We start from the raw sequence: 23,535 nt of genomic DNA on the forward strand, positions 1-23,535 counted from the left end.
AACATTTCTTTAGCCAAATCTACTAAAAATCCCAAAGCTAACACAGACTGGCATAAAAAACAGCAAGAATGTTATTCCTTAAAATATGGGATCCAGAAAAGATCTGAGAGATTCATCTGGTCCTTCAGCTGAATTTCAGTTGTTCACTGAGGCCTCATTAGAAATTGTCTCGGTGGAAGGGTGGCTGTCAGGAAGCCATTTTTTAAGGAAGAGGAAACTGGAGGGAAAGGGTGATGTAGTGATGAACCCAGATATTCAATTTTTGGTTCAAATCATCGTCAGTATGTGTAGAGAGGGCCAGGAGAAAGGTAAAACAGTGTATATAGCCATCTGTGAGATGCAATGGAGTCTCTGCCCTGGCAGGATTTCAGCCAGTAGTGTTGGGGACTTTGATCTTTAATGGGAAACAGCTGATTGGTAATGACTTTATTTCTCCCCATGGCAATGATCCAAAACACAGTCTTCATGCAGTAAAAGAATACTTGGATGACAAATCGGACTGGCCTCCCCAGATCACAGAGAGCCAGCCAACATTCAAAAAGAGCGTTTAATGTCCTTTAAGAATCCCAGAGAACTATTCCTGAAGGTTATTAAAAGAAATGACAACAAAGTTTGCCTAAGAGAGTTCAGACTGTGATGAAAGATGGCCATACCAATGCTTGGCATAATCATCTTAAACCATGAAAATGTAAAATATTTTCATTGTGTCATTGTACAGGGAAACTCTTCCAAGTTTTGTTTTCTCTTATTTATTTTTGAATATGTGTTTAGACTGATGTGTTTTCTGATCTGATTGGTAACTTATTGACTGGAATAAGACTCAGAAAACATCCTCACAGTCTGAAATTCAAACGTGTTTCAGGAAATAACTCCATAAAAAGGATCAAATCCATGTGGATGCATTTTTCAGCTAATCATTACTAGCATTACCTGCTGCAGGACTTGCCAAAGCAAACACGAGATCCTTGTGCAAATGCTCCAACACATCCCGGAAAGGTGAGCAGTAACCGCATGCCTAAGTTGCCTGCTGGCAGCTGACGTATCCACATGACGAACACGTTGTAATACTGAGAGGATTTAAAGAAAAGTGGGGAAGTGGAATGGATTTATTTTTTCTTTAATTTTAAAAAAAAAAAATTACAAGCAGTGGATGAAATGAGATTGTGAAAGGTAAGGTGTCGCTGAGTTAATCTAGCTAAGAAGCTGTTTGAAAGAAGACCGCCGCTCACACCAAACTCTATTGAGAAAACTGCCAATTTTAAGACTAGAGCACATCTCGGTTTTCATAATAGCGTATATCACCAGGAGCTTATTTTGAAATTGATTACACTTTCTGATATGCTGTCTTTCCATAAACATAACTATTATTATTGTTATCATTCATTTCAACATTTTGTTTTCTAACTAGGAAACAATGAATTCACATGTTTGTTATAATTCTTCGTTTATTTATCTGGAAACAGAAGCCTCTGAGGTAAAAGCAGTGACGCTAACAACTATTTACTGTTTGTCGCATCGCAGAGGAGCACACCCTGCTGCATCCGGGTGTCCTCAAGCTGCACCTGTTGCTGTTTAACCAGGATAAACAGTGCTATTCTTTCCAAGACGACCGCTACAAATGCCTGTGCTACCGTACTGTTTACTATACCAGGAAAAACCGTATGCTCCAATCATAGATTATATATCTTCACAATTATGAGTGTTTTGAATGCGGCATGCCAGAATTACCCAGTAACATGCTGTGATATTTCAATTTCTCAGTAGTTTCTGAACGGAAATGTATTAGACTAGTAAGTAAGAAGGAAATCCAGTTTTATCGGATGTTTTAATTGGGATATTATACATGTTTTATCCTCTTATTCCTTATTCTAGTTTTAAGTCTACACTTTACGATATTTGCCGAGGAAAAATCATATACATGATAGTATTATGTAAAATATGTTTGGGGGTATTTTCTGTTTTGAGGTGGGTTTTTTGTCTTCTCGGGGGATTACTTCTTATAAAATACACGTTTAAGACAGAAATGTTCTAAAATATAAATTAGAATATTTGACAAATCTGTCACAAACGTGTTTAAATTTAAAAATATATTGTTATTTAAAACAAACTGTATTGACTTTTTTTCCCCCAGATGTGAAATCCTGGACTTTAAACCTCTAAAACTTTTTTTTTATTATTCAGGAGTGCCGGGAATTAACTGTAAGTTGGAAAATTTGTAAATTTCAAAACTCATAGATAACATTATAATGATATTTTAGCTTTAAAAATGCGGATGGGTTAACCATTATTGAAACTGATTTTTGGTTCTTACCAATATTGTTATTTTAGGGCACAGACCTTACATTGGGTGGTGATGTAATACATTTGTTAAGCACTGTACCTCTAGCATCCAGTAACTCACTAAGACCATTATTTTGGTACACTATATGTCACATACTACTGAATCTAGTAGTATGTGATCAAAAAAGTTTTTCAATATTAAAATGCAGATTTTATTTTGTTGTTTTACATCCAGCCTGTAAATATAAACACTGTAACTCTCCAGGCTGCAATGGAAACCCTGCCAGCCGGTTGGACGGTGTACACCTGTGAGCAGGAAAGAGCTGAGACAGGCCTGTTGAAGGGAGAATCTGATGATACTAAAGAAAACACACATATTCAAGATCTGTTCCATGAAGATGCAAAGGCAAGATGTTCAGTGTGTCAGCTCAAATGAAACAATTTGTAGGATCATTGCAGGCTGTTGTTAAAGTGACTTCAGATAAGCCAGTGCTGCTACGGTTGTATTTCTGTGTTTAGGGTTTTCAGCAGTCTAATCAGCCATGGTGGAGGATCAAAGTATTTGTGTGGGAGCCGGTGCTTTTTGGCACCTGGGATGGAGTCTTCACCACCTGCATGATCAACATCTTTGGTGTGGTTCTGTTCCTGCGTACTGGCTACCTGGTGGTTAGTAAACAGACTATCTTTCACTTTGTGTATTGTAGGTAATAGAACAGCTAATCCACTTTAAACTCTCCCCACGCTAATAAGATGCTAAAAGGCTGAATTCTGTTAAATGCAACTGCCATAATGGGGCTTTAAATATGAGTCTAATAACCGTGCATGGTGGATACACTGCAGTGGAAAAGGATTTTTCACTTCTTGATTTCTTATTTTTGCGTATTTGTCATGTTTAAATATTTCAGCTCAGACAAAATACCTGAGTGAAAATAAATGCAGTTCTTAAGGGGGTTTTTTTTCTCATGGCCCTTTGTGATAAAGTAATTTCCCCTGAACCTAATAACTGGTAGTGCCATCCTTAGTAGTAAGAACTGCAATCAAGCATTTGTGATAACTGGCAATAAGTCTTTGGCATCACTACGGAGGAATTGTTGTCTCAGCCTTCTTTGCAGAATTGTTTTAATTCAGCTGCCCTGAATGTTTTTAAGCATGACCGGACATGCTAAAGCATGAATCACACTACCACCACTATGTTTGACTGTTGGTATGAGGTTGTTTTTATGAAATGCTGTGTTAGTTTGACATCAGATGTAACAGGACTCAAGCCTTCCAAAGAGTTCTGCTTTTGTCTTATCAGTCCGCAGAATATTTTTCCATCAAGATTTTTTCTGGCAAACATGAGACGAGCCTTTGTGGTTTTATTGCTCGGCTGTGGTTGGAACTCTTCATGGATGCCATTTTTTTGCCCAGTTTTTTACTTATTGACCTTAACAGAGGCAAGTGAGGCAGTTCTTTAAATGTTGTTCTGGGTTCTTTTGTGACCTCCTGGATGAGTCATCGATGCTCTCTTAGACTAATTGTGGTCAGCTGGCCCCTCCTGACATGGTATACCACTGATCCAAATATCCAAATTATCTGTCTTTGTGGATAATTGCTTTGACCGTGGTTCCACTGGAGTCCCAAATTCACTCCATAAGACTTACAGATGTCAGTGACTTGGTTTCTCATCCGTTCTTGAGTTTCTTTAGATTATGCCAAAGATTATGCCATAATGCTCCAGTTACCACTGTCTATTATTACAATTTATCTGATTATGTGAAACATTTAAGTGTGACAAATATGCAAAACACAGACATCTAGGAAGAGGGTAAATACTTTTCACAGCACTGTAGTAGCAGACTAAAGAATCAAAAAGAAATCACTAATCACCAAATTTTATTTTGTATGTTTTCATTTTTATACTTCATAATGGCTTAGCTTCATGTTTGGCTTTCTGCTTTCAGCTCATCCACATTTTTTAGCACAGTTTTTAGCTTCACATATACTTAAGTATGTGTCATCATGACAATTGATCCAGAACACTGTAATAGCCATGTGTCATCACAGGACACAGCTACAAAGAGACCCAGTGATTGTAATTGCTACATCCGTTTGGCCTTAGCTTGACAGCTAAAATATAGTTTGCTGTGTGGAAAACAGGGTTTCTCTTTCAGAGAGAGACGCATCTTATCAGAAATGTCTGAGCAAATAAAAAAAAAAAAAAGTGCTGGTCCACCACACCTGTATAGCATCTGCATGTCTCTTTTTTTCTATTAGATAGAAAATTGTAAACAAATACAAGGAGGAGAAAAGAGGAGTGATTAAAAAAATGCGAGAGAATGGTGAAGATAGGATTATTTAAATGAACTGAAGACAAAGCACTAAACAGAGCAGGATGTCATGTGCAGAAGATGTGTACAATACAGGTGGTATATTGGCCCAAAATATATCCAGTTCACAACTGCAGATGCATATTGTGGTGTAGTTTGTGCAGTGATCACTCTGTACTTTGGATCTTTGCTGTTTCCTAACATTATCCAGGGGAACACAGGAGTGCTGCTTGGGATGGTTCTCGTCTCCATGGTTGTGTTGGTTGCTTTAGTGACAGTTATGTCAGGAATCGGAGTGTCTGAACACTGTGGTGTTGGGAGTGGAGGAATCTACTCCATGATCTCTACCATCCTAGGGGGAAGGGTCGGGGGCACTGTTGGCCTCCTTTATGTGTTTGGGCAGGTGAGTGAATTTGAACACCGCTAAAATTGTTTGTTTGTAATATTTTATCCCTTAAGAAAATCATGGAATGCACAAACTGAATTTCCTTCCTTCTATCTCGTGTCACTATTAATGCTCTCTACCACTCTGCAGTGCGTCGCTGGGGCGATGTACATCACGGGGTTCTCCGAGTCAGTGGCAGAACTGCTGGGTCTTCAGACTCAGTGGGCGGTGCGCTGCATGTCAGCAGCAGTGCTGCTAGGTCTGCTTGGAATCAACTTGGCTGGTGTCAAGTGGATTGTCAGACTTCAGCTGCTCCTCCTGGCTGTTCTGGCCATCTCTACCCTGGACTTTGTCATTGGCACATTCACACACCTTGACCCAGGTAACAACCGTCACTATGATCACGATGAAAACGAGAAACAAAAAAATCAACAATCGGTTACTGTATCAAAGACGAGAGAGACAGTCACAGTTATAGTTACATTTTTTTCATGCATAAGGAAGATTTGTGTGAAAATTAGGAGGCTAGGATGGCTGCTGGTCAGAAGTAGTTGTAGTAGAGTCTTTAATTTGACTCTTCATTTCTGTAAGAATGGCTTTTAAGTATTGTTTGCTGTTAATAAACACCTACTGTATAATATTTGATACATACAATTTTTTGGGAGTTTTTGAGACTCATACATCATCAGTGTCATTTTTCCCCCACCCTGAAAAACAGCTAAATAAATTGCACAATACATTTTTAAGCAATTTGAAAAATTGCCAGATGCAGGAAATACGATGCAGACTAAAAGTCATATGTGGAAATTAAAATTTAATTAATTATTTTTAAAGAAATTTGTTAAATAGCTCAATAAATTCAGAATCTTCTGGCAATTACGTGATGATTCAGGCTTGAAAGATTTAAAAAGCATTAGTACACAAAACATCTAGAGCTGAAGCTGCCTTTGACTCTTTGAGTGTTTGAGTATCAGATCTCTAGTAGAATATAAAGAGAAGCCTGGCTCATGTTGCAGGGAACACTAGTGTTTCCAGTTATAAATACCAATACTTTATTATGCTGTATTTGTTTTTGTTATATCTCATTCTCCTTAACTCACTATTAAATTTTCGGGTGGGGGGGGGCTTCCAAAGAGGCAGTGTGATGGAAGGAGTGTGGGAACCTGTTGTGACCTGTTTTAGTCAGTAGGTGTAGCTGCAGTATCACTTATTTTACTTATTTTACAGACATTCCTCTGTCCATTAACATGTTTATTTCTTTCACACTTTAGCGATTAGTTAATGTGTATTGTTATGTTGTATTTTGAGATTTTAAGTTTGAAAATTATTTTATTTTTTTAAATTTTATTATTATTGTGAGTATTTTTTTTTGGGTGCGGTGGAGGGGGTATTTTTTTGTTGACCTCCAGGAAGTCCTTCCCTACATTTCCTGTTCTCACTGATTATCAACTTCCTGCCGAGTAGGAAGAAAAAAGTGTTCCAGGAGTCAAATCAGTCTTTGAACAACACATTTCACACAAGACCCAAGAGTTCTCACACACATGATAAAACATTCATACTTTTTTTTTTAAAAAACAGAGAGACTACCTTACCTGTCTTGTTAGTTTTTGTTGGATTTAGCTCGACTACTTCAGGTGAAATTAAAACCAGACTGCCTACTGCTCTACACCTCCCAACTCCCAGTCTTGTTTAAAGCACACTTGGTAGAGACCAGTTTTCAGCCCTTAAGATCTGTACAACCAGCCATAATGACCACTCCAGATTTTTCCAATTAAGAGCAGCTCTGTGTGTGTTTTGGTGACCTAATGGTTGGCAGAGGACCAGCAGGTCTCCATGCTAGCTGAAACGGCCCAGATTAACATGAACTCACTGAACACTGAGACACATCCTGGAGGAAAGGAGCCACCGCCAAAAGCATGTGGTCATAGTTTGATAACATGTCCCCAATTTTCACACACCATTGTGTAGCTCTATCACAGCTTAGGCATGTCTGGTTAACCACATATTCCATCAAAATTTCGCTTTCTATGGACATGATTGCTAATATGTTTGGCAGATATTGCCTTTGTAAACACTGCAATCAGTATTTTCCACCTCTGTCATGATCAGAAAGGCAAAGTTTAGAGTTCACAGATTGTCAATCAGCAGAAAATTATCAGAGTTGGTTTTAATTCTAATGTTTTGCCCCTGTAATGTTTCACTAACTTTTATCCCTAGCAACAAAAATCACAGATATCGGGTGCTGGCTTTGACCATCCCATGTTAATTGTTAGTAATCATTAAGATGAATTTAGGAGTGTTTCTATCTATTTAAGTATCTATGTATATGAACTCTTGACTTACAAACCTGGTTTTCCCATTCACTAAAATGTCAAAGAAGTGGATTGCAGCAAGTCCTTTTTGCAGCACTGTAAGAGTTGGAGTTAAAATTAAAGTGTTGCATAACTGCAGCATGTAACACAGTCCTGAATAGTTCACAAGTCTGTAAGCACAGTAAATTATTCTGACAGTAATGCCGCCCATGTATTGTCTCTGCAACCAAACAGTTTAACCACAAACCCTTCTGATTGTGGTGCATCGTTGAATTACGCAACGACACGCCTCACCCTGTCCTTATACTTGAAGTCTATTCCCCACAGAAAAGGAAGCCATAATGTGCTCCTTGGGTCTGGGGTTTAGGGTGTTAACCAGACTCACCCACATTTTTGGAAAATGACAAAGAGAGAGAGCCGGAACTGAGATCTGAAGCCTGCTGCTACTCCAGAGACCACCACATCATCTCTCCCTGTGATTCTTACTATAATATATAGTTCTCGATCATCCCAGCAGGACCTGCTCCACCTCTGTAAACTCACAGCCTATGCAACATGCACGGCAATTTATGTAAGTTAGTGTGGGAGTGTAAGAGGTCATTCAGACTGAGGGAGAGGCCTCAGATGTTCATGTAATCTAACTACACATTCAGAGGCATGGTCAACTCAGAAATGAGCCCCACTCTGCCTGTAAACTTGCTCGATACAGAATAAGTAAACTGGAATGAAGACATTCTTGCCTTAGCTCGAGCTGGAAACATAGTAAATAGGCTTATAAAGCTCTACATCTCTACAAAATGCTATGGATCAAATTGAAGACGTGTCAGGACAAGTCTTCTAGCTGTGTATTAAAAAGGATCATCAGCCTAGTGGGAGTTACCTTCTGATTCAGTATTATATATTGGATTCTTTGATGAATAAATATTAGGGGTAATAATGGTTGCTTGCACGCTGCAAACTTCATAAAGAAGGCCCCACATAAAGCAAGCAATTGTCAGTTAATTATGGTAATTAGATGACTTTACTTATTTGGAAACTGGGAAAGCTCCGGGGTATAATATTATATATTGTGGACATCTATGGTCAAAGTTTCCTTCATACACATTTTAATATTACTTTTACAATACTATGCAAAAGTCTTGAGTCACCTCTTATGGATAAATAGGTGGATGGTCTTGAAAAATAGTTCTCCAGGTTTTCTAAAGGACTTTTAGAGTTGTTCTTCAGACATTTCATTGCTTTTTCACTCATATTTACTCCAGTCCTTGTATCTGACCATTTTCAGAAGAATGATTTAACATGGACCTTGTAGGAAATGGTTTCAGTGGAAGGGCAGCTGTCAAGAAGTCATTTTTTTAAAGGAAAAGAAATGGGGAAGAAAGGCTAAATTATGAACTGGATTTATGTGTGAAACCTGAATCCTAATGTGAAATCTTTGGTTGAAATCATTATGGGCATGTTTAGAGGAGGTCAGGAGAGATGAACAACAGTGAGTGTCTACAGCCATCTGTAAAACACAGAGGAGGCTCTGTCATAGTTTGGGTCTTTATTTCAGGTAGTGGTGTTGAGGATCTTGTAGATACATAATTAACGAATGCAGAAAAGTACCATCAGATTTTTAATCCACCTTGTGTAAAGCTTCTGCTTGGCAACTTCATTTTTCAACTTGGCAATGATCTCAAACACACTGCCAATGCAACCAAAGTAATACACAATGGCTTAAACGGGGTCTCTGGATCTTGTGTGAAGTCTTATGATGCTGTAGTTTTTAAAATGAGGTGTAGTTTGCAACAGGACCCAACACAAATCTTTGCCAGCCTATCATTGTTATTATACCTAGAGAAAATGAGGGGGACAATTTGCAGTGAATGTAGTACATATAAGGATTTTATATTAAAGTGTAATGAATATGTGAATGCTCCAAAATAAGTACTTGGAGGGCTTAGCCGTGAGAGCTGGCAGAGTTGAGCCCACTTGGATGTTGGACTATGATGTTGTAATATGGGTGGGGTGCTCTTGATGCAGCTTGACACTGGCTGCCCTGGGTTTGTTAGATCATGATTGTTTGGATAGAGGGCGATCCTAGTGGGTCACAAAGTGAACAGGAGTTTTTTTGAGCTTTTTTGACCTCATTAAACGCATATGCTAGAGATCATACAAAGCTGGAACAGAGAGTGTATCCAGGCCTTTTCTTTTGGCCTTTTGTAAAACAAAAGGGAAAAAATGAGCATTCTTTTCTCTCTCTCTCTCTCTATGTGTCTCTCCCTTTCTCGCTCTTTCCTCCCGCTCTCTGTCTCCCTCTCTTGCTCACTTTCATTCTTTCTCCCAAACTTGGAAGCTGCTGAGCTTCTGAAAAGGGTGGTAACTTCCTTTTGGATAAACATGTCATTAATCTGAGAGAACACATTCTTTCCCATCACAAGATAACCAAGAGGGAAATGTCCGGTTTTGTAACATAGGCAGGTCCTTCAGACTGCGTAGTTTAAATGGCCGCCTTCACACATTCAGCAAACTGACCTGACCTAGAGCCATCCCGGCATGCCTTTAGTCTGTAGATTTGAAAGGTGTCACCGGTTGTTGTTGCCATTTATTTTGACTGAAATAGACTTTGCAGCATTTATTTACTTGGTGTTATATTGCTGACTATGATGCAGATGCTGTTGAGTTATGGAGAGCTCTAATGACTATGCAAATGTAATGCTGTACTGTTCAAACACCTGGTATATAGTGCTCTATGTTTTTCCTTTCTGTATGCTGTGATTTCTTATGCAGTCGATCTAATTTTCTGCACAAAGCGTAGCTTAAAAAGTCAGGAAAAGGCCAAATATTGTGACTGCTTATTAATCTAAGAACACATTATTAATCAATTTGTGAGAGTGATGTGTTTTAAAATCATAAGGTAACTGCTGGCCCTATGTAGCAGCTACAAACATTTTAAGATTGGACTAGACTGCAACATTTGTTGGGTTGTATTAATAGGAAGTGAGAAATAGAAACTCATTATTATAATTGTTCCTTAAACATGTTAAAGAAGCAAATGTTTCTTCTTCTTTATTCTTAAACCAGTTTATTCCCTTATGCACTAGAGAAATAACCATCATTATTCCAGGTGGAGCTGCTATGTGTCCCTTCATGAACTGATTTCAAACAGATGAATGTTACATAAGATAGAAAGTTAAGTATTCTTGTTATGAGTCATTTACAGCCTGGGATTGTGTGTTTGTTGCCTAAAATATTGATACATAAGTAAAAGCCTAACAGAGAGCTGACTTTTCATGTCTAAAGAAAGACCTGAAACTAATTTTCATACCTCTAGCTAATGGAGTTTGCATAGTTTCTTCCTCCTTCATCATCATTTAATGTTCACAACTGTTTACTCAGTGAAGAAATCCTGGTAATTCTTACATGCCTTTCTGTATTGATGTGCTTTATGTGAGTTTGTCTCCACTTTCAGAGCACGGTTTCATTGGCTATTCAGCTGGGCTGCTCAGTAGCAACACTATGCCAGATTATACCACTGGGGAAAACTTCTTTACTGTATTTGGGGTTTTCTTCCCTGCTGCTACAGGTGAGTAGATCCTCAACAACTTCTTTTAGATTTCTGTATTTCACACAAAAAGAAAATCCCAGAATAGGAAAAGCATGCAAACATTCAAATCCTGCTTATCATTCTTTGCTTCATATGCAATGTAAAAATGAAGTTTGCGTTGACAAGCACCTTGTGTACATTTTGTGGTTTGCCCATCTTTGTGTGTGTTGTAGGGGTTATGGCAGGCTTCAACATGAGCTCAGACCTTCAGCGACCTGAGCACAACATCCCCGTGGGAACACTAGCAGCTGTCTTCACCTCGTACGACAACCCCCCAAATCCACTAAAACATACACATATCTATACAGTGCTGTCAAACAGTATTTACCCTCTGCACAAGTCCTTGTTTTTTCCATATCTATCAAATTCACATTTAAATGTTTCAGATCATCAAACAAAGTTTAACATTAGGCAAAAATAACCCGAGTAAATATACATGCAGTTCAATCCTGCCCTGTGTGAAAAAGTAATTTCCCAATAAACCCAGTAGTTGGTTGTGTCATCCTTAGTTGCAATAACTGCAATCAAGCATTTGTGATAACTGGCAGAACTGCTGTGATTCAACAACATTGGAGGGTTTTTGGGGTACAAATGGATTGTATAAGGTTATGTCAAAGCATTTCAATTGGATATAAGTCAGAACTTTGGGTAGACCTCTCCACAACTTTCATTTTTGTCTTGTGAGACATTAAGAAGGTGGACTTGCTGGTGTGTTTTGGATCATTGTTTGGATCATTGTCCTGCTGCCTAACACAAGTGTTTGTGCGCTTTAGTGCACGAACTGATGGCCGGACATTCTCCTTCAGGATTTTCTGGTAGAGAGCACAATTCATGGAGTGATGAACTACAGAAGTCATCGAGGTCCTGAAACAACAAAGCAGCCCCAAACCATCACACTACCACCACCGTGTTTGGCTGTTTTGGCTGTTGTTCATGGGAAAGGTGACTCAAAATATTATACTTTTGTTTTCATCACTCCACAGAAAAATTTCTCCAAAGTCTTGGAGATCATGATTTTTGGCAAATGTGAGACAAGCCTTTGTGTTCTATTTGGCCAGCAGTGGTGTTCTTATTGTTGAATCATAAACACTGACCATGACTAGGCGAGTGAGGCCTGAAGTTTTTTAGATGTTGTTCTGGGTTGTTTTATGACCACCTGGATGAGTCGTTGATGAGATCTCAGAGTAATTGTAGTAGGTCCGCCTCTTCTGGGAAGATGCACCACTGTTCTCAGTTTTCTGCAGTTGTGGATAACGGCTCTCTCTGTGGTTCACCGGAGAACCACAGACAGTCTTAGAAAATGACTTTGAAACTCTTTCTGGATGAACAGATGTCGCCGACTTCGTTTCTCATTTGTTCTTGAGTTTCTTTAGCTCGTGGCATGATGTGCTGCTTTTTGAGATCTTTTAATCTAATTCATTTTGCCTATTGAATTTGATCTCAACTTTCCAAAAAATGTGGTTAAACACAGGTAATTCTTGATTTAAGAGGGGGGACAATTATTTTTGCACACACAGCCAGGTAGGTTTGGCTTGCTTTTTCTTCTTAATAAATAAAATCATCATTTAAAAACTGCAATTTGTATTTACTTTGATTATCTTTTTCTAATATTAAAACTTGTTTGATGATCTGAAACACTGAGATTTGATAAATGTGAAAAAGCAACAACTCAGGAAGGGGTGAGAAATACTCTTTAATGGCACTGTATACTTACATACAAAAACAATGGAAAAATTTACACACCACAGTATGCAATACTTAAACTAGATTAACTATGACTACAGTGATTGTACATTAAGAAATAGGAAGTACAGGAAAAACCTTTGATAGATTCGGTGGATTGATCTTTCAGAAAGGTTTAATCCTATAAGTTTAGATTTTACTCTTGTGGTTTTCTCGGTACACTGAGTGGGTTTTTCTTTTCCATTCACTGGAAAACAAAAGTAACCCACTCTAAAAACACATCGCTATCAGACATTCACTTGTTGTGACTCAATAGTTGTTAGTAATTCTGCGCTGTACTTTTGGTGACCCACAGGTGGTTCCTGTATCTGGTCTTTGTCTTTCTCCTGGGGGCCATCTGCACCAGAGAAGCTCTACGCTGTGACTTCTTGATAGCTGAAAAGGTAAACTCCTCTCTGTGTTTCCATTCGGCTTTGTGAGGGGGGGCCTTCCAACAAAAGGGGAGAGGTAAGGGGACTTCCCATGGTGTCTCACTATGTTAGTGGTGTGGTTAGTTTGTGTTCTGACTATATAATACTGCATAGCAACATTATATTCATATTATATTCAAATGTGGAAATAATTATAAATTTTAGACTTAGAAGTGGGGATTTTTGGGAGGGGGGTGGCAGCAATAATTTTCAAAAGTTGGGGGAGGATTACCAATGTGTCGTCTAGTCTATCAACCATAAGTGTTTCAGAACTGGGAGGACCACTTGCTATAGTGCTAAAAGATTTAGTCTTATTTTTGCTTAATGTAGAAAATGTGCAGCTTAATATTTCAGGTTTTTAAGGATAGGAATATGTTGGGCATGCAGATCCCCCCGTTTAGCACCTCTTTTTCCACAGAGCCATGCCACCGTCACATGTGCAGTTGGTGGTTTGGCATTGTCTGACCAAAAAAAGCAAAGTCTTCTCTTGCCTTCCCTGTTGCAATAACATGTGTTTCGCCAAAGCCTCCACTATACAGCTTTAATAGGCCTTTGATGCCTTGTGCACTGTGCACTTCTAACAAATCGGTCATATACAGTATTTTGTTTTGAGGACAGGGAATGAGAAATCAATGCATAAATTGTCTTCAGAAAGTGTTGCCCAGCTCCAAACAAATAAACTGACCATTTGTCTCTTGGTGTAGCAAACATTCAGCATAGCATTACTGCAAAAATGGTAAAAATCTCAAATTCATTATAAAATGATCGCACCTGAGTTAGACATTTTAATGAAATATGACCATTAGATGTTGCCTTGACCAAGTCCTTGACTTGCCCATCAGTGGTGATTTCTCATTGTTTTTATAAGGGGCTGGCTGTAGCGGAACTGGATTGGGCGTAGCTGTTGTGAGCTCTCATCCCCACCCCATCCTTTTTCACCCTCTGTTTGTTTTCCTTCTTCCTCCAGGTCTCCTTGGTGGGTTTCCTCTTTCTGCTGGGCCTCTACATCTCCTCCCTGGCTTCCTGCATGGGCGGCCTGTATGGAGCACCCAGGATCCTTCAGTGCATCGCCCAGGAGAGGGTCATTCCCTGTCTGGCCTTTTTGGGAAGAGGGGTGGGTGGATAGAGCCATGAAGGGAGGAATGTGTGAACTGAAAACTATTAGCTAGAGTGTTTTTGATGTCAATTGAAATTACTGAGGTGTATTCATCAGCCCTTACATGCAGAATAACGTCCAATACTATGACATCTAAAACTGATGCTTGCCTTACTTGGAATGAAAAAGGATTCACCAAAAAGACTCATTATTAAAGGATGATTTATGAGTCTAAGGATTGGTTTTCAGTGTCGGTGTGCATATCGTGGGGGAGGATGAACTTGAGAGTAGCTTGAAGTCACCATAACTAGTCAAAGATTAATTTCAGGGTGCTAGTTGATTAAAACAGATATCTGCAGACTGAATTAAAATGAGGGCATCATCATTCTGTATATCTTCACACCACATGTAGACACAAAATGACTGTGAATAAGTTTGACACAGTGAAATTCCCCTAGAACTGAACTATAACATATTGCATTTTGACTGCAGTACTCTGTAACTTCATGCTTACTGTATTATTCTGTGAATCAAATACAAGTTGTATAGAGTAATTGGGATTGAAGTTGGTTTCTCTGATTGCCCAAAGTAACACACACATACATTGTAAATGAATAAGTGTGCTAAGTCTGGCTCTAAAGGGGGCTGTGGTGTATGGATTCAGAAGGACACGGTCACAGGTCTGCCTAATTATAGAGCAAGCACTCCACAGAAGTGAGTGGACTGACTTTATTGCATCAAAGAGTTATGACACATTGCTGCAAAACACATGCACACATAGTCACGTTAACAACCTGACCTTTTCCACCCCAGTTTTCCTCAGACTTCTCTGGATGGCAGCAGTATCTGACCTCTCTCAGCAGGCTGGAATGAGGCCCTAGACATCTTGGCCCAAATCAAAGCCCCAGAACAAACGCAGGAAGGGAGACGGGCAGGGCCCTGCTCCGCTGTATGCTCTGGAGGCCCTCCAGCACACAGCAGTGCTCCTTAAACAGTGAGATAGGACCTGGGAAATAAAAGCAAACTAGTTAACAAACCACATGTTAAAGCCATTTTTCCATTTAGAGAAAAGCAATTATTGTTGGGGGCATTGTTTTATTCCATTCATTTAATTGTGAATGCTGAACACTATTTAAGTTGTAAACACAAACATATTCTTTATTTATGCAGTGTGTGTTTGATTTAATTAAATGTAATGTAGGCATACTCATGGAAAAATAGCACCAGAACCTTTCTAAAAGTCGAAATAGCTTTCTCATGGGCGTCACAGCTATCTCATGTCAGACTGGCCAGAAGAAGTCCAGATGAAGTCATAGGAAGATTTTGTGTAATGGATTTCTTTTTAATTTACTCAATACGACCCACATTTTTCAAGCTATAAAGCTTACATTTGTCAGCAACATGAATAAGTAATCATTTGATTGTTACTTGTTGGTAAATCAAACACTGAACATGAACTTTTGAAAACTCAGTGGACAACAGCAGGAAAAGATCACTCATCGGTGTTTTATTTAACTCAGATTCAGCTTTATGTTCGTTTTCATTGTGTCTCTGTTCCTCTGGATTGGTGTTTTCCCCCCTTTGCTCAAAACTAACATCGATTTTACTTGGCAAAGGGTTAGCTGTGGCAAATGTACAAAATCCCAGGAAGAATAAGACATTTTTCTTTGTCACACAAAATGTGTTGAGTTAGAGGCACACAATACGTGCATTTGGTACATTGTAACAGGAATCGCTAATATCGTGTGACCTTTTCTCCCTGACAGAAAGGCCCAAACAAGACCCCGGTGGCGGCTATCTTTCTGACGAGCCTGGTGACGATGGCCTTCATTTTCATCGGCCAAGTTAACGTACTGGCGCCCATCGTCACCATCAACTTCATGCTCACCTACAGCTTTGTCGACTACTCCTACTTCAGCGTGGCCATGACCTCCCACCTTCAGAATAAAGATAAGAGGGACACCGCCATAGTGGGCAAAAGAAACCAGCGCAGGTCCACCAGGCACCGCAGCACGTCACTGATTCAAGCCAATCTTCCAAACTATGGCAGTGATGGCGGGAGTCCGCAGAGTAAGGGCACTCTGCTGGAGTTCACTAGGGACATGGACCAGATATTTCCACCTGTTTCAAATGTGGATTCTGGAGCTGAGAAGACCTCCTGCATGCAAGACATGAACAACACATCCAAGAACAGAAAGGCTACTGCTAAGCAGAAGCTAATGGACAGCTTTGGTTTGGACTCGAACTCCAGTGTTTCCTCAGAAGAGAAAGAAGAGAGGACAAGTTCTGCTTCACTAGCAGAGGAAGACCAGGGGCCAGGTGGAGGAGGAGAGCTCAAGGCTGGAGAGGAGCCTCAAATCACGGGCTATACAGATATTGGTCACGTTGAGCAGGATTTGCCTGCTGACACTCACAATTACAGCACAGGTGATCAGATTTACCTATCGAACATTAGAATAGATTAAGGTATATACTGTATCATAGAAGCTACCTACCTGTTTGACCCTTTCTTAAATCTTTCAGGCACTGGAGATAAAGCAGAACACCAAAGCTTTGAAATCCAACCCAAGCACAATTCCTTCTATGCAAAGTTGTGTAACCGCTGGATCGCTCTCATTGGAGTATGACAGACATTTGCTGTACAATATTTTAATTGTGCTCTCATGGCTTTCTTGATATTTTTGGAATAATGTGAACATATCCTTTGTTTTCTTTCAGGCATTGAGCTCCATATTGATTATGTTTGTTATTCAATGGGTTTATGCCTTAACAAACATAATATTTGCCTTGCTGCTCTTCTTCTACATCGGGAAAACAAGTCCTGGACTACCAAGAGGTGATTTCCACATGTTTATTTTCTTTTTAGAAGAACTAAGTGGATTCAGGATAAATTCATCTCCACTTAATATTTGTACTTCATCTTGAAACTTCAGAGATTAAAGTGCTTTTTTGAGCACTTCATAGACTAAAATTATAAATTATTGTATTATTAAAAAATAAACATGAATACAAGCATAATGAGTCATATGAGGAAAACAAAGCACAAAAAGAACAAAAGACACCAAAGTGGGGAAAAAAGGATTTAATCTTGATACCTAATGGCAGTTAGGGTGACAATGCTAGCGTGTAGACATTTGTGTGTTCCTCCAGGGACATACTTCCCTAGACTATCACTGACCCACCATCCAACCCCTCAGGCTAACATTATGTTTGCTACAGGCAAACATAATGTTCTCCCCAACTTCTCCAGAGTCTTTCACGTCTGTCACATGTGTTCAGGCAGAATTTGCTCGATTGGTGGTTCTGCCAATTCTGGTATTCTATGGCAATTGCTAATTGGTCTCCAGAGTGCCAGACACTGAACACAGGGTAAACTAGATGATGTCGACCCCTTAGGCCACCCTCATAAAGTCTCTTTCTGATTGTTTGGTCAGAGACATTCACAATACTGGCCTGCTGGAGGTAATTTTGTAGGGCTCTGGCAGTGCTCATCTTGGTCCTCCTTGCACAAAAAAATACATACGTCCTACTGATTGGTTAAGGATCTTTTACAGCCCTGTTCAGCTCTCCTATAGTAACTGCCTGTCTTCTGAAATCTCCTTCATGCTCTTGAGACTGTGCTGGGAAACAGTGGACTGGACAATCTCTCCAGGTATCACCTCATGCTGTCAGTGGTGACAAATTCAAAACGTGGAAAAAAAAACCCCTCTAGAGCTCCTCCTTTTAATTACATTAACACCAAAGCAGCTGAAACTGGTTAACAACGCCCTCTGCTACTTAACTGACCTGATCAATATCCCAGACGTTTAGCAGACTTGATGCTATACTCAGATTAAAAAGTGTTCCTTTAATTTTTTTTTTGAGCAGTGTACATACTGGAAGAATAGTAAGAATAGCTGATTTAAAGGGAACCAAATAACTTTTCCTGTATCTTGAGTTGTTTAATAAGGCCTTTGAAATATTTTTTAAAAATATTTTAAAGCTGTAGTCTTATTTAAAGACTTATGTCACTCTTTAAAGGAAGTGAAGCACTGAAATAATTTCCATTCATCATTTATCTAAAGTAAAAGCAATCTATAAGTAATGTGTTACAAAACTGAACTTGCTGATCCTGTATTTATTTAATTATTTTTGGGGCGATTGTGTGTCATTCGATCGTTGACTTTTATTTCATTATGTGCAACCAAATCCTTCCTAAACTGCAATCTCACATTTACTGATTTAGATTTGGTTACCATACCATATGTCGTTACGTGACCCAGTAGCATAGTCGGGAGGTTCACTTGCAGCCTCTTTGCCTGGCAGCTGTTGTGGCTTAGGATTTCTTGAATAGCTGGATGTGACACCCTGCATCTGTGCAATAAACTCACCACATCAGTACGTGCCTCAGCCGTCTGACTCACGACATTTTTGAACACAAGCGTCAAACAAGTGTCAGACATTTGTTCCACAAATGGAGATGTTTCCAATGGCACAGCGCAGTTACTACCTCCTGTGTAGTGGCAGAGCTTCAGATACTCACAGCAGAAAAAGGTGTAAAATTTTAGCAACATTGAATGCAAAATTATTACAGCAGAAAATTATGTATTTCTTCCTGGTAGAAACGTAACGGTCTGGATTTTGATTAATTTGCAGGAATTGCAGCTCAGTTCAGCTTTTTCACGTGGTTCAAATCAACACTGAGTAGCATTTGCAGGTATTTATGATTTTATTTATGCACTGAAAAATCTTGCATCATTGATGTCTATTAAATAATGAAGAAGCCAATTTGAGTTTTATATGTGAGTTTAATTTGCTAAGAGTTATTTCTATGGCTGAACTATAATCCGACAGTGCTTTTATTATAAAATTGCAATGAAATCGAAAACCTCATAAGTTTTAAACTGTAAATGGTGTTGATTTCAGTTTTTGATTATTTTCTACATCGTTACGCCTGAAATTAATTTTTCTGTGTATTCTTCTCTTTCAGTAGAAAAGCATCACCCCGGGATGAGATCGTAGTGACGCCATCTTTGTCTGGGACTCTGGGGCTGAAAACCAAGCAGCTGACGGAGGAAAATGCTGACTTTGCCTCTCGTCACCGCTGTCATCAATCGTCGTTCATCAGGGCCGACAATATGGTCCAACCACCATTTCACTGACCGAATTAAACACTGCCTCAGTTATGCGTCGCAGCTGACAGCCTGAATACCACATTTTCTGCCTCAAACGGTGTCTCATGTTGCACTACGGGCAGAATACTGCTCACATGTTAAGAATCTCAGTGGCTCGAATTGTTTTCCTGTGGTGGTTCAAGGAAATCAAAGCTTTGCACAAAGGTTATGTGGAAGAATAAGATACATCAGAGAAAGGCGATAGCTAAAATGTGCAGGTTTTCATGCAAACAGACAAATGCAGAGATTTATTATTTCCTCTTAATATAAACTTCAACTTTAACTCTTTCATTTTCAACTGTTTTTTTTTTTGTTTGTTTGTTTTTGCCGTTCCATTACTGTAAAATGGCCTTTTAAAATGCAAAACTTTTAAAACATAGTGTATAGTTTATAGATGACAAATACTTTATCTTATATATGGGACTTTTTTTTTGTCACAGCTGTTGAAATAATAATAATAGCAATAATGAAAAGCTAATCTCTGCCCCAATAACCTGTCCAGTTAGTGGTCCAGAGGTTTGTGAGGATGATTGATAATCCACAATCACTTTATTCAGTCTGTTGCTGTCACAAACTCTGATGCTGCTAACCCAGCAGAGCACAGCAAAGTACTTTACACTCACTACAGCTCATTGATAGAATATCTCTATCATTTTGCTGCATACACAGAACAAGGAGCTGTGTGGGCTGTAAAACTGCAAAAGTCTTCTATAAATGCCGATCTATTTCCAATCAAACCTAAAGCTAATTTCAGCTGCTCCCTTCTCATAAGGGATTGCCATAGTGATTAGCTCCACGTGTTTTGATTTGACAGCTTTACGCTGGATGCTCTTCCTGCCAGGATCTTGATCGGCCTTAGTAACCCATGCCACGAAGCTCTCGGTGCACAGTTTTTGTGCTGATGTTAATGCCAGAAGAAGTTTGGAGCTCTGCAGTCACTGAGTCTGTAAGGCGTCGGCGACTTTCATGCCCTTCACACCTCAGAACGCAGTAACCCTGCTCTTACCTTGCATGGTCTACCACTATGTGCCTGAATTGTTTTAGCTCCTAAATGCTTTTGCTTTGCAATAATAATATTGAGACATTTTACAAAGTACTTGTTGTGATAGTGATATCTATTACGCTACCATACTCAAATTCAGAGAGCTCTTTACAATTAGTTTTTTTTTGAAAAAAATGTTTTTAAAGGTAGACTGCATGGATAGGTGCTTGGTGTTATACACCTGTGACAATGGGACTAAAAATACTTGAATTTCAAGTCTGTATAATGTGTTCATAGCATATCTGAAAGTATCAAATAATGAGGGGTTTTTTTCCCATGTGTGTAAAGCACTTTAACAGCTCTCCTGGTTAAAAAAAGAAAGAAAAACAAAAACCTTTGAAGACACTATATGGTGTGAATTAAATGCATGCTAAATGTTTTTGGGGTGTGTTTTTTTTCAGTTACAAGTGTGATCTGGAAGTATCACAAAGTTCAAGAGTCAGTGTTTGAGCAAAGCTGTGAAAACCACTTCCTCTTATCCTGTTTCTGTGAAAGCAATGGCCCGCCAGCAGGCACACAAGCCTGTAAACCTACTGATTACTTATTTTCTTATCACTGGGCTGAGCTGTAGAAGGGTTGGTGTGCTTTGTGCCTTTGCAGTGACTAAGAAGAAACCCTGTCCGGTTGGAAAAGTTAGTGACTTTCAGTTGATGCACAATGGCTTGAAATGTGAGCAGTGGGAATTAAATACACGATGGAGACAGGACTAAACTCTACTCACTTTTGGACCTACAGGATGTTTGGGCTTTGTGTCATGCAGGAATGAGATTAGAGCAAAATGTCTGCAGAAGATTAAAAAAAATAATAATAATATTGTGGTTTGGTGAAAGTGCATTAAATTACAATCTTTCATTTGTTTGCTTGCTTTGTTTGCACCAACCACCAAAGTCACTGAAGCAAAAGTTCCAACAATGTGTGTTGCACAGCACTGGTTTGAGAGGCTGATTATGTTTACAATCAGTTATGTGTCAAGACAAATTTATGCATGTTTCTCTCTTTTTTTTGTTGCTTAATAGCCTAAAAAAAGAACAAATGAACTGCAGAATAGTACATATTAATTACAGTTTCCCTTGGAATAAAATGTGCTATAAATAATGTTTGTCACCTAAAGAGTTATCTGTTATTCTACCCATAAAACAAACTCCAATTCCCCCAGATGTTCCTCTGATCCCAACCAGAGCACATGAACGTCTGCCTGGTAGTTCAGTCTGGCTCTACCTAAAATAGAAATATTTAATGTCTGGAAAAGTGGAATGTGCTGTGGATATGTATATACAAGCTCATTCTACAGCTTGACAATGACTACAAACATACAGTCTGAGTCACATAAGAGTAACTAAGCAGTAAACATGAAGACCAAGGATTCTTGCAGCAGATGGACTGACCTACTGAGAGAATTCCACGTGATTTTATCACTTTTTAAAAACCTGCTGTGACGTGATTGCACTAACAGAAAAGGGAAAAAACCCTTTTTACTTCACTCCCAACTGGAAAGCCAACATATGAGGGTTTTGAATGATGAAAAGAAAAGTTCCGTGGGGAAATAAATCGCAAGATACGAACTAATAAACAATAAAATAATATTTTAAAAAATAGAGAGAGAGATGGGTGTCTTTGTGGTTAAGACTCTATATAACAACAGAAGTGATTTTTACAACTATAGCCTGTGATTACAGGTTATTATCAGCAGGTAATGATAGGCTACCGTAACACTCAGAGTAGAGGGATTATTCGGCGATGTGAGTAACTAACAGCTCTTAAAAACTTCACGTCTTCTGTGGCTTGAAAAGGAAAGTATTTATGGGCAAAGCTTCCGACACCTGCAGACAACACAGGCGCTACTGGGCTCAGTAACGGGACTCTCAGTGTGTGTGTGTGTGTGTGTGTGTGTGTGTGTGTGTGTGTGTGTGTGCGTGCGGGGAGGAGGCGGAGCCCGGGCTGAGATAACAGGCTGCTGCCTCGGCTCTGTTATCTTCCGCTCCCCGCCGTCTGAGCTGCGGATCTCCTCCGGACCTTTACCAGGATTTATTCATTTCCCATTAAAACTTCACTAAACGCCGAAGCGCTCCTCCCATGGTGTCCCCGGGAGACTCTCCGACATTCACTCGACTTCACGGAAACTATCGGCGACCGTTTTGGGGGGTCTTGAAAAAATCATGGAAACGTGGTTTTTGAATCACGTCCTCGGTTTGTCTCTTCTGGTCCTCCATCTGGGTCTGCCGGGGCCCCTCCGGGCTGGGACCCCCAGTAACAACAGCACGAATACGGCAACTCCAGCACTGGATGACTCGGTGGCCACGGATGAAGTCAGAAGCATGGAAAACAGCGCAACTTCAAATTCATACTCCAGCGAGACTTTAACACCATCACAGAGAAACCTCCTGCTCAGGCACGCTGCAGAAACTCACGCTGCTACTGCTGGAAACTTCGGTAAGAGCTCCGAGTGTGAGGCCTGCAGTGGCAAGTGCTGCACAATGATTGAAAAGATCTCCTTTTCATTTCGGCCTGTTGAAGTGAGGTAACATAAAAGGATCCATAAAAGTTCATTTGAGATCCTCCAACATTATTTTGTAAGTTAGTGGTCTTCTATTATTGACAAGTATGATTTTAAAAGAAAAATGTCTAAACACAAAGTTTCCATTTCGGTTATTTGTGACTGTGTTGTGTATTGTTTTATTTTTGAAAATGAAATAATAACACGTGCTTAGTTTCATCGTGCATGTGTGCCAGGTTTAGCCAGGTGTGCAGTATAACAGAAATATGCCTCACTATAACTGTCCCAAAGCCTATTTTCTAATCCCATCCTGAAATGGCTCTTGTAGATGTGTTTATGACCATCAAAACCTTTACACACATGCAAGTTAGATGCTTTTCCCACTTTAAGAAATGGTATTTGGTAAATAGTAAATGGCCTGTATTTGTATAGCGCTTTACTTAGTCCCTATGGACCCCAAAGCACTTTACACTACATTCAGTCATCCACCCATTCAAACACACATTCACACACTTATATTTATATGTATTTTGTGAAATTGTGTTTAGAAAGGCTGCTAGAATTAATTTTCTTAAGCTGCTTTGCCAACGGCAAACAGTATAGAGCTGAAGTAATGTATATCTATTGACTGGTGTTATAACGGTTTAAAAAACAAAAACAATTTTACCACATTTACTTTCATTTCAAGTTCCCTGTTGTGTACAACCACTGGTTCAAAACCC

At 39.4% G+C, this 23,535-nt stretch overlaps 1 protein-coding gene across 6 annotated transcripts; it reads left to right on the forward strand.

Moving 5' to 3' along the window:
- The first annotated feature begins 927 nt into the window (after positions 1-927).
- slc12a8 (solute carrier family 12 member 8) lies at positions 928-19,857 on the forward strand. Of its 6 annotated transcripts, XM_005723269.2 has the most exons (16): positions 1,004-1,170; positions 1,522-1,659; positions 2,132-2,199; positions 2,546-2,686; positions 2,800-2,946; positions 4,801-4,992; positions 5,125-5,356; positions 10,741-10,854; positions 11,049-11,136; positions 12,914-13,001; positions 13,996-14,142; positions 15,891-16,551; positions 16,648-16,745; positions 16,843-16,960; positions 18,760-18,820; positions 19,094-19,857. In XM_005723269.2, the coding sequence occupies exons 4-16, from the start codon at positions 2,552-2,554 to the stop codon at positions 19,263-19,265; spliced, it is 2,253 nt and encodes a 750-aa protein (XP_005723326.1). In that variant the 5' UTR covers positions 1,004-1,170; positions 1,522-1,659; positions 2,132-2,199; positions 2,546-2,551; the 3' UTR covers positions 19,266-19,857. The 6 variants fall into 6 exon arrangements, with proteins under 6 accessions (XP_005723325.1, XP_005723327.1, XP_005723328.1 ...); XM_005723268.1 differs by lacking the exon at positions 1,004-1,170 and adding an exon at positions 928-996 and having other exon boundaries at positions 1,522-2,199; XM_005723270.1 differs by lacking the exons at positions 1,004-1,170; positions 1,522-1,659 and adding an exon at positions 928-996.
- Positions 19,858-23,535: the final 3,678 nt, after the last annotated feature.

The sequence above is a fragment of the Pundamilia nyererei genome, unplaced genomic scaffold (genome assembly GCF_000239375.1).
Source record: "Pundamilia nyererei isolate P.nyererei 1_Seehausen unplaced genomic scaffold, PunNye1.0 scaffold00009, whole genome shotgun sequence".
Taxonomy (NCBI): domain Eukaryota; kingdom Metazoa; phylum Chordata; class Actinopteri; order Cichliformes; family Cichlidae; genus Pundamilia; species Pundamilia nyererei.

Coding starts and splice junctions, on each gene's coding strand:
- slc12a8 (XM_005723268.1), top strand. CDS start 2,552: ATGGAAACCCTGCCAGCCGGTTGGACGGTGTACACCTGTGAGCAGGAA. Junction 2,687..2,799: donor TGTTCCATGAAGATGCAAAG/GCAAGATGTTCA, acceptor TTCTGTGTTTAG/GGTTTTCAGCAGTCTAATCA. Junction 4,993..5,124: donor TCCTTTATGTGTTTGGGCAG/GTGAGTGAATTT, acceptor ACCACTCTGCAG/TGCGTCGCTGGGGCGATGTA.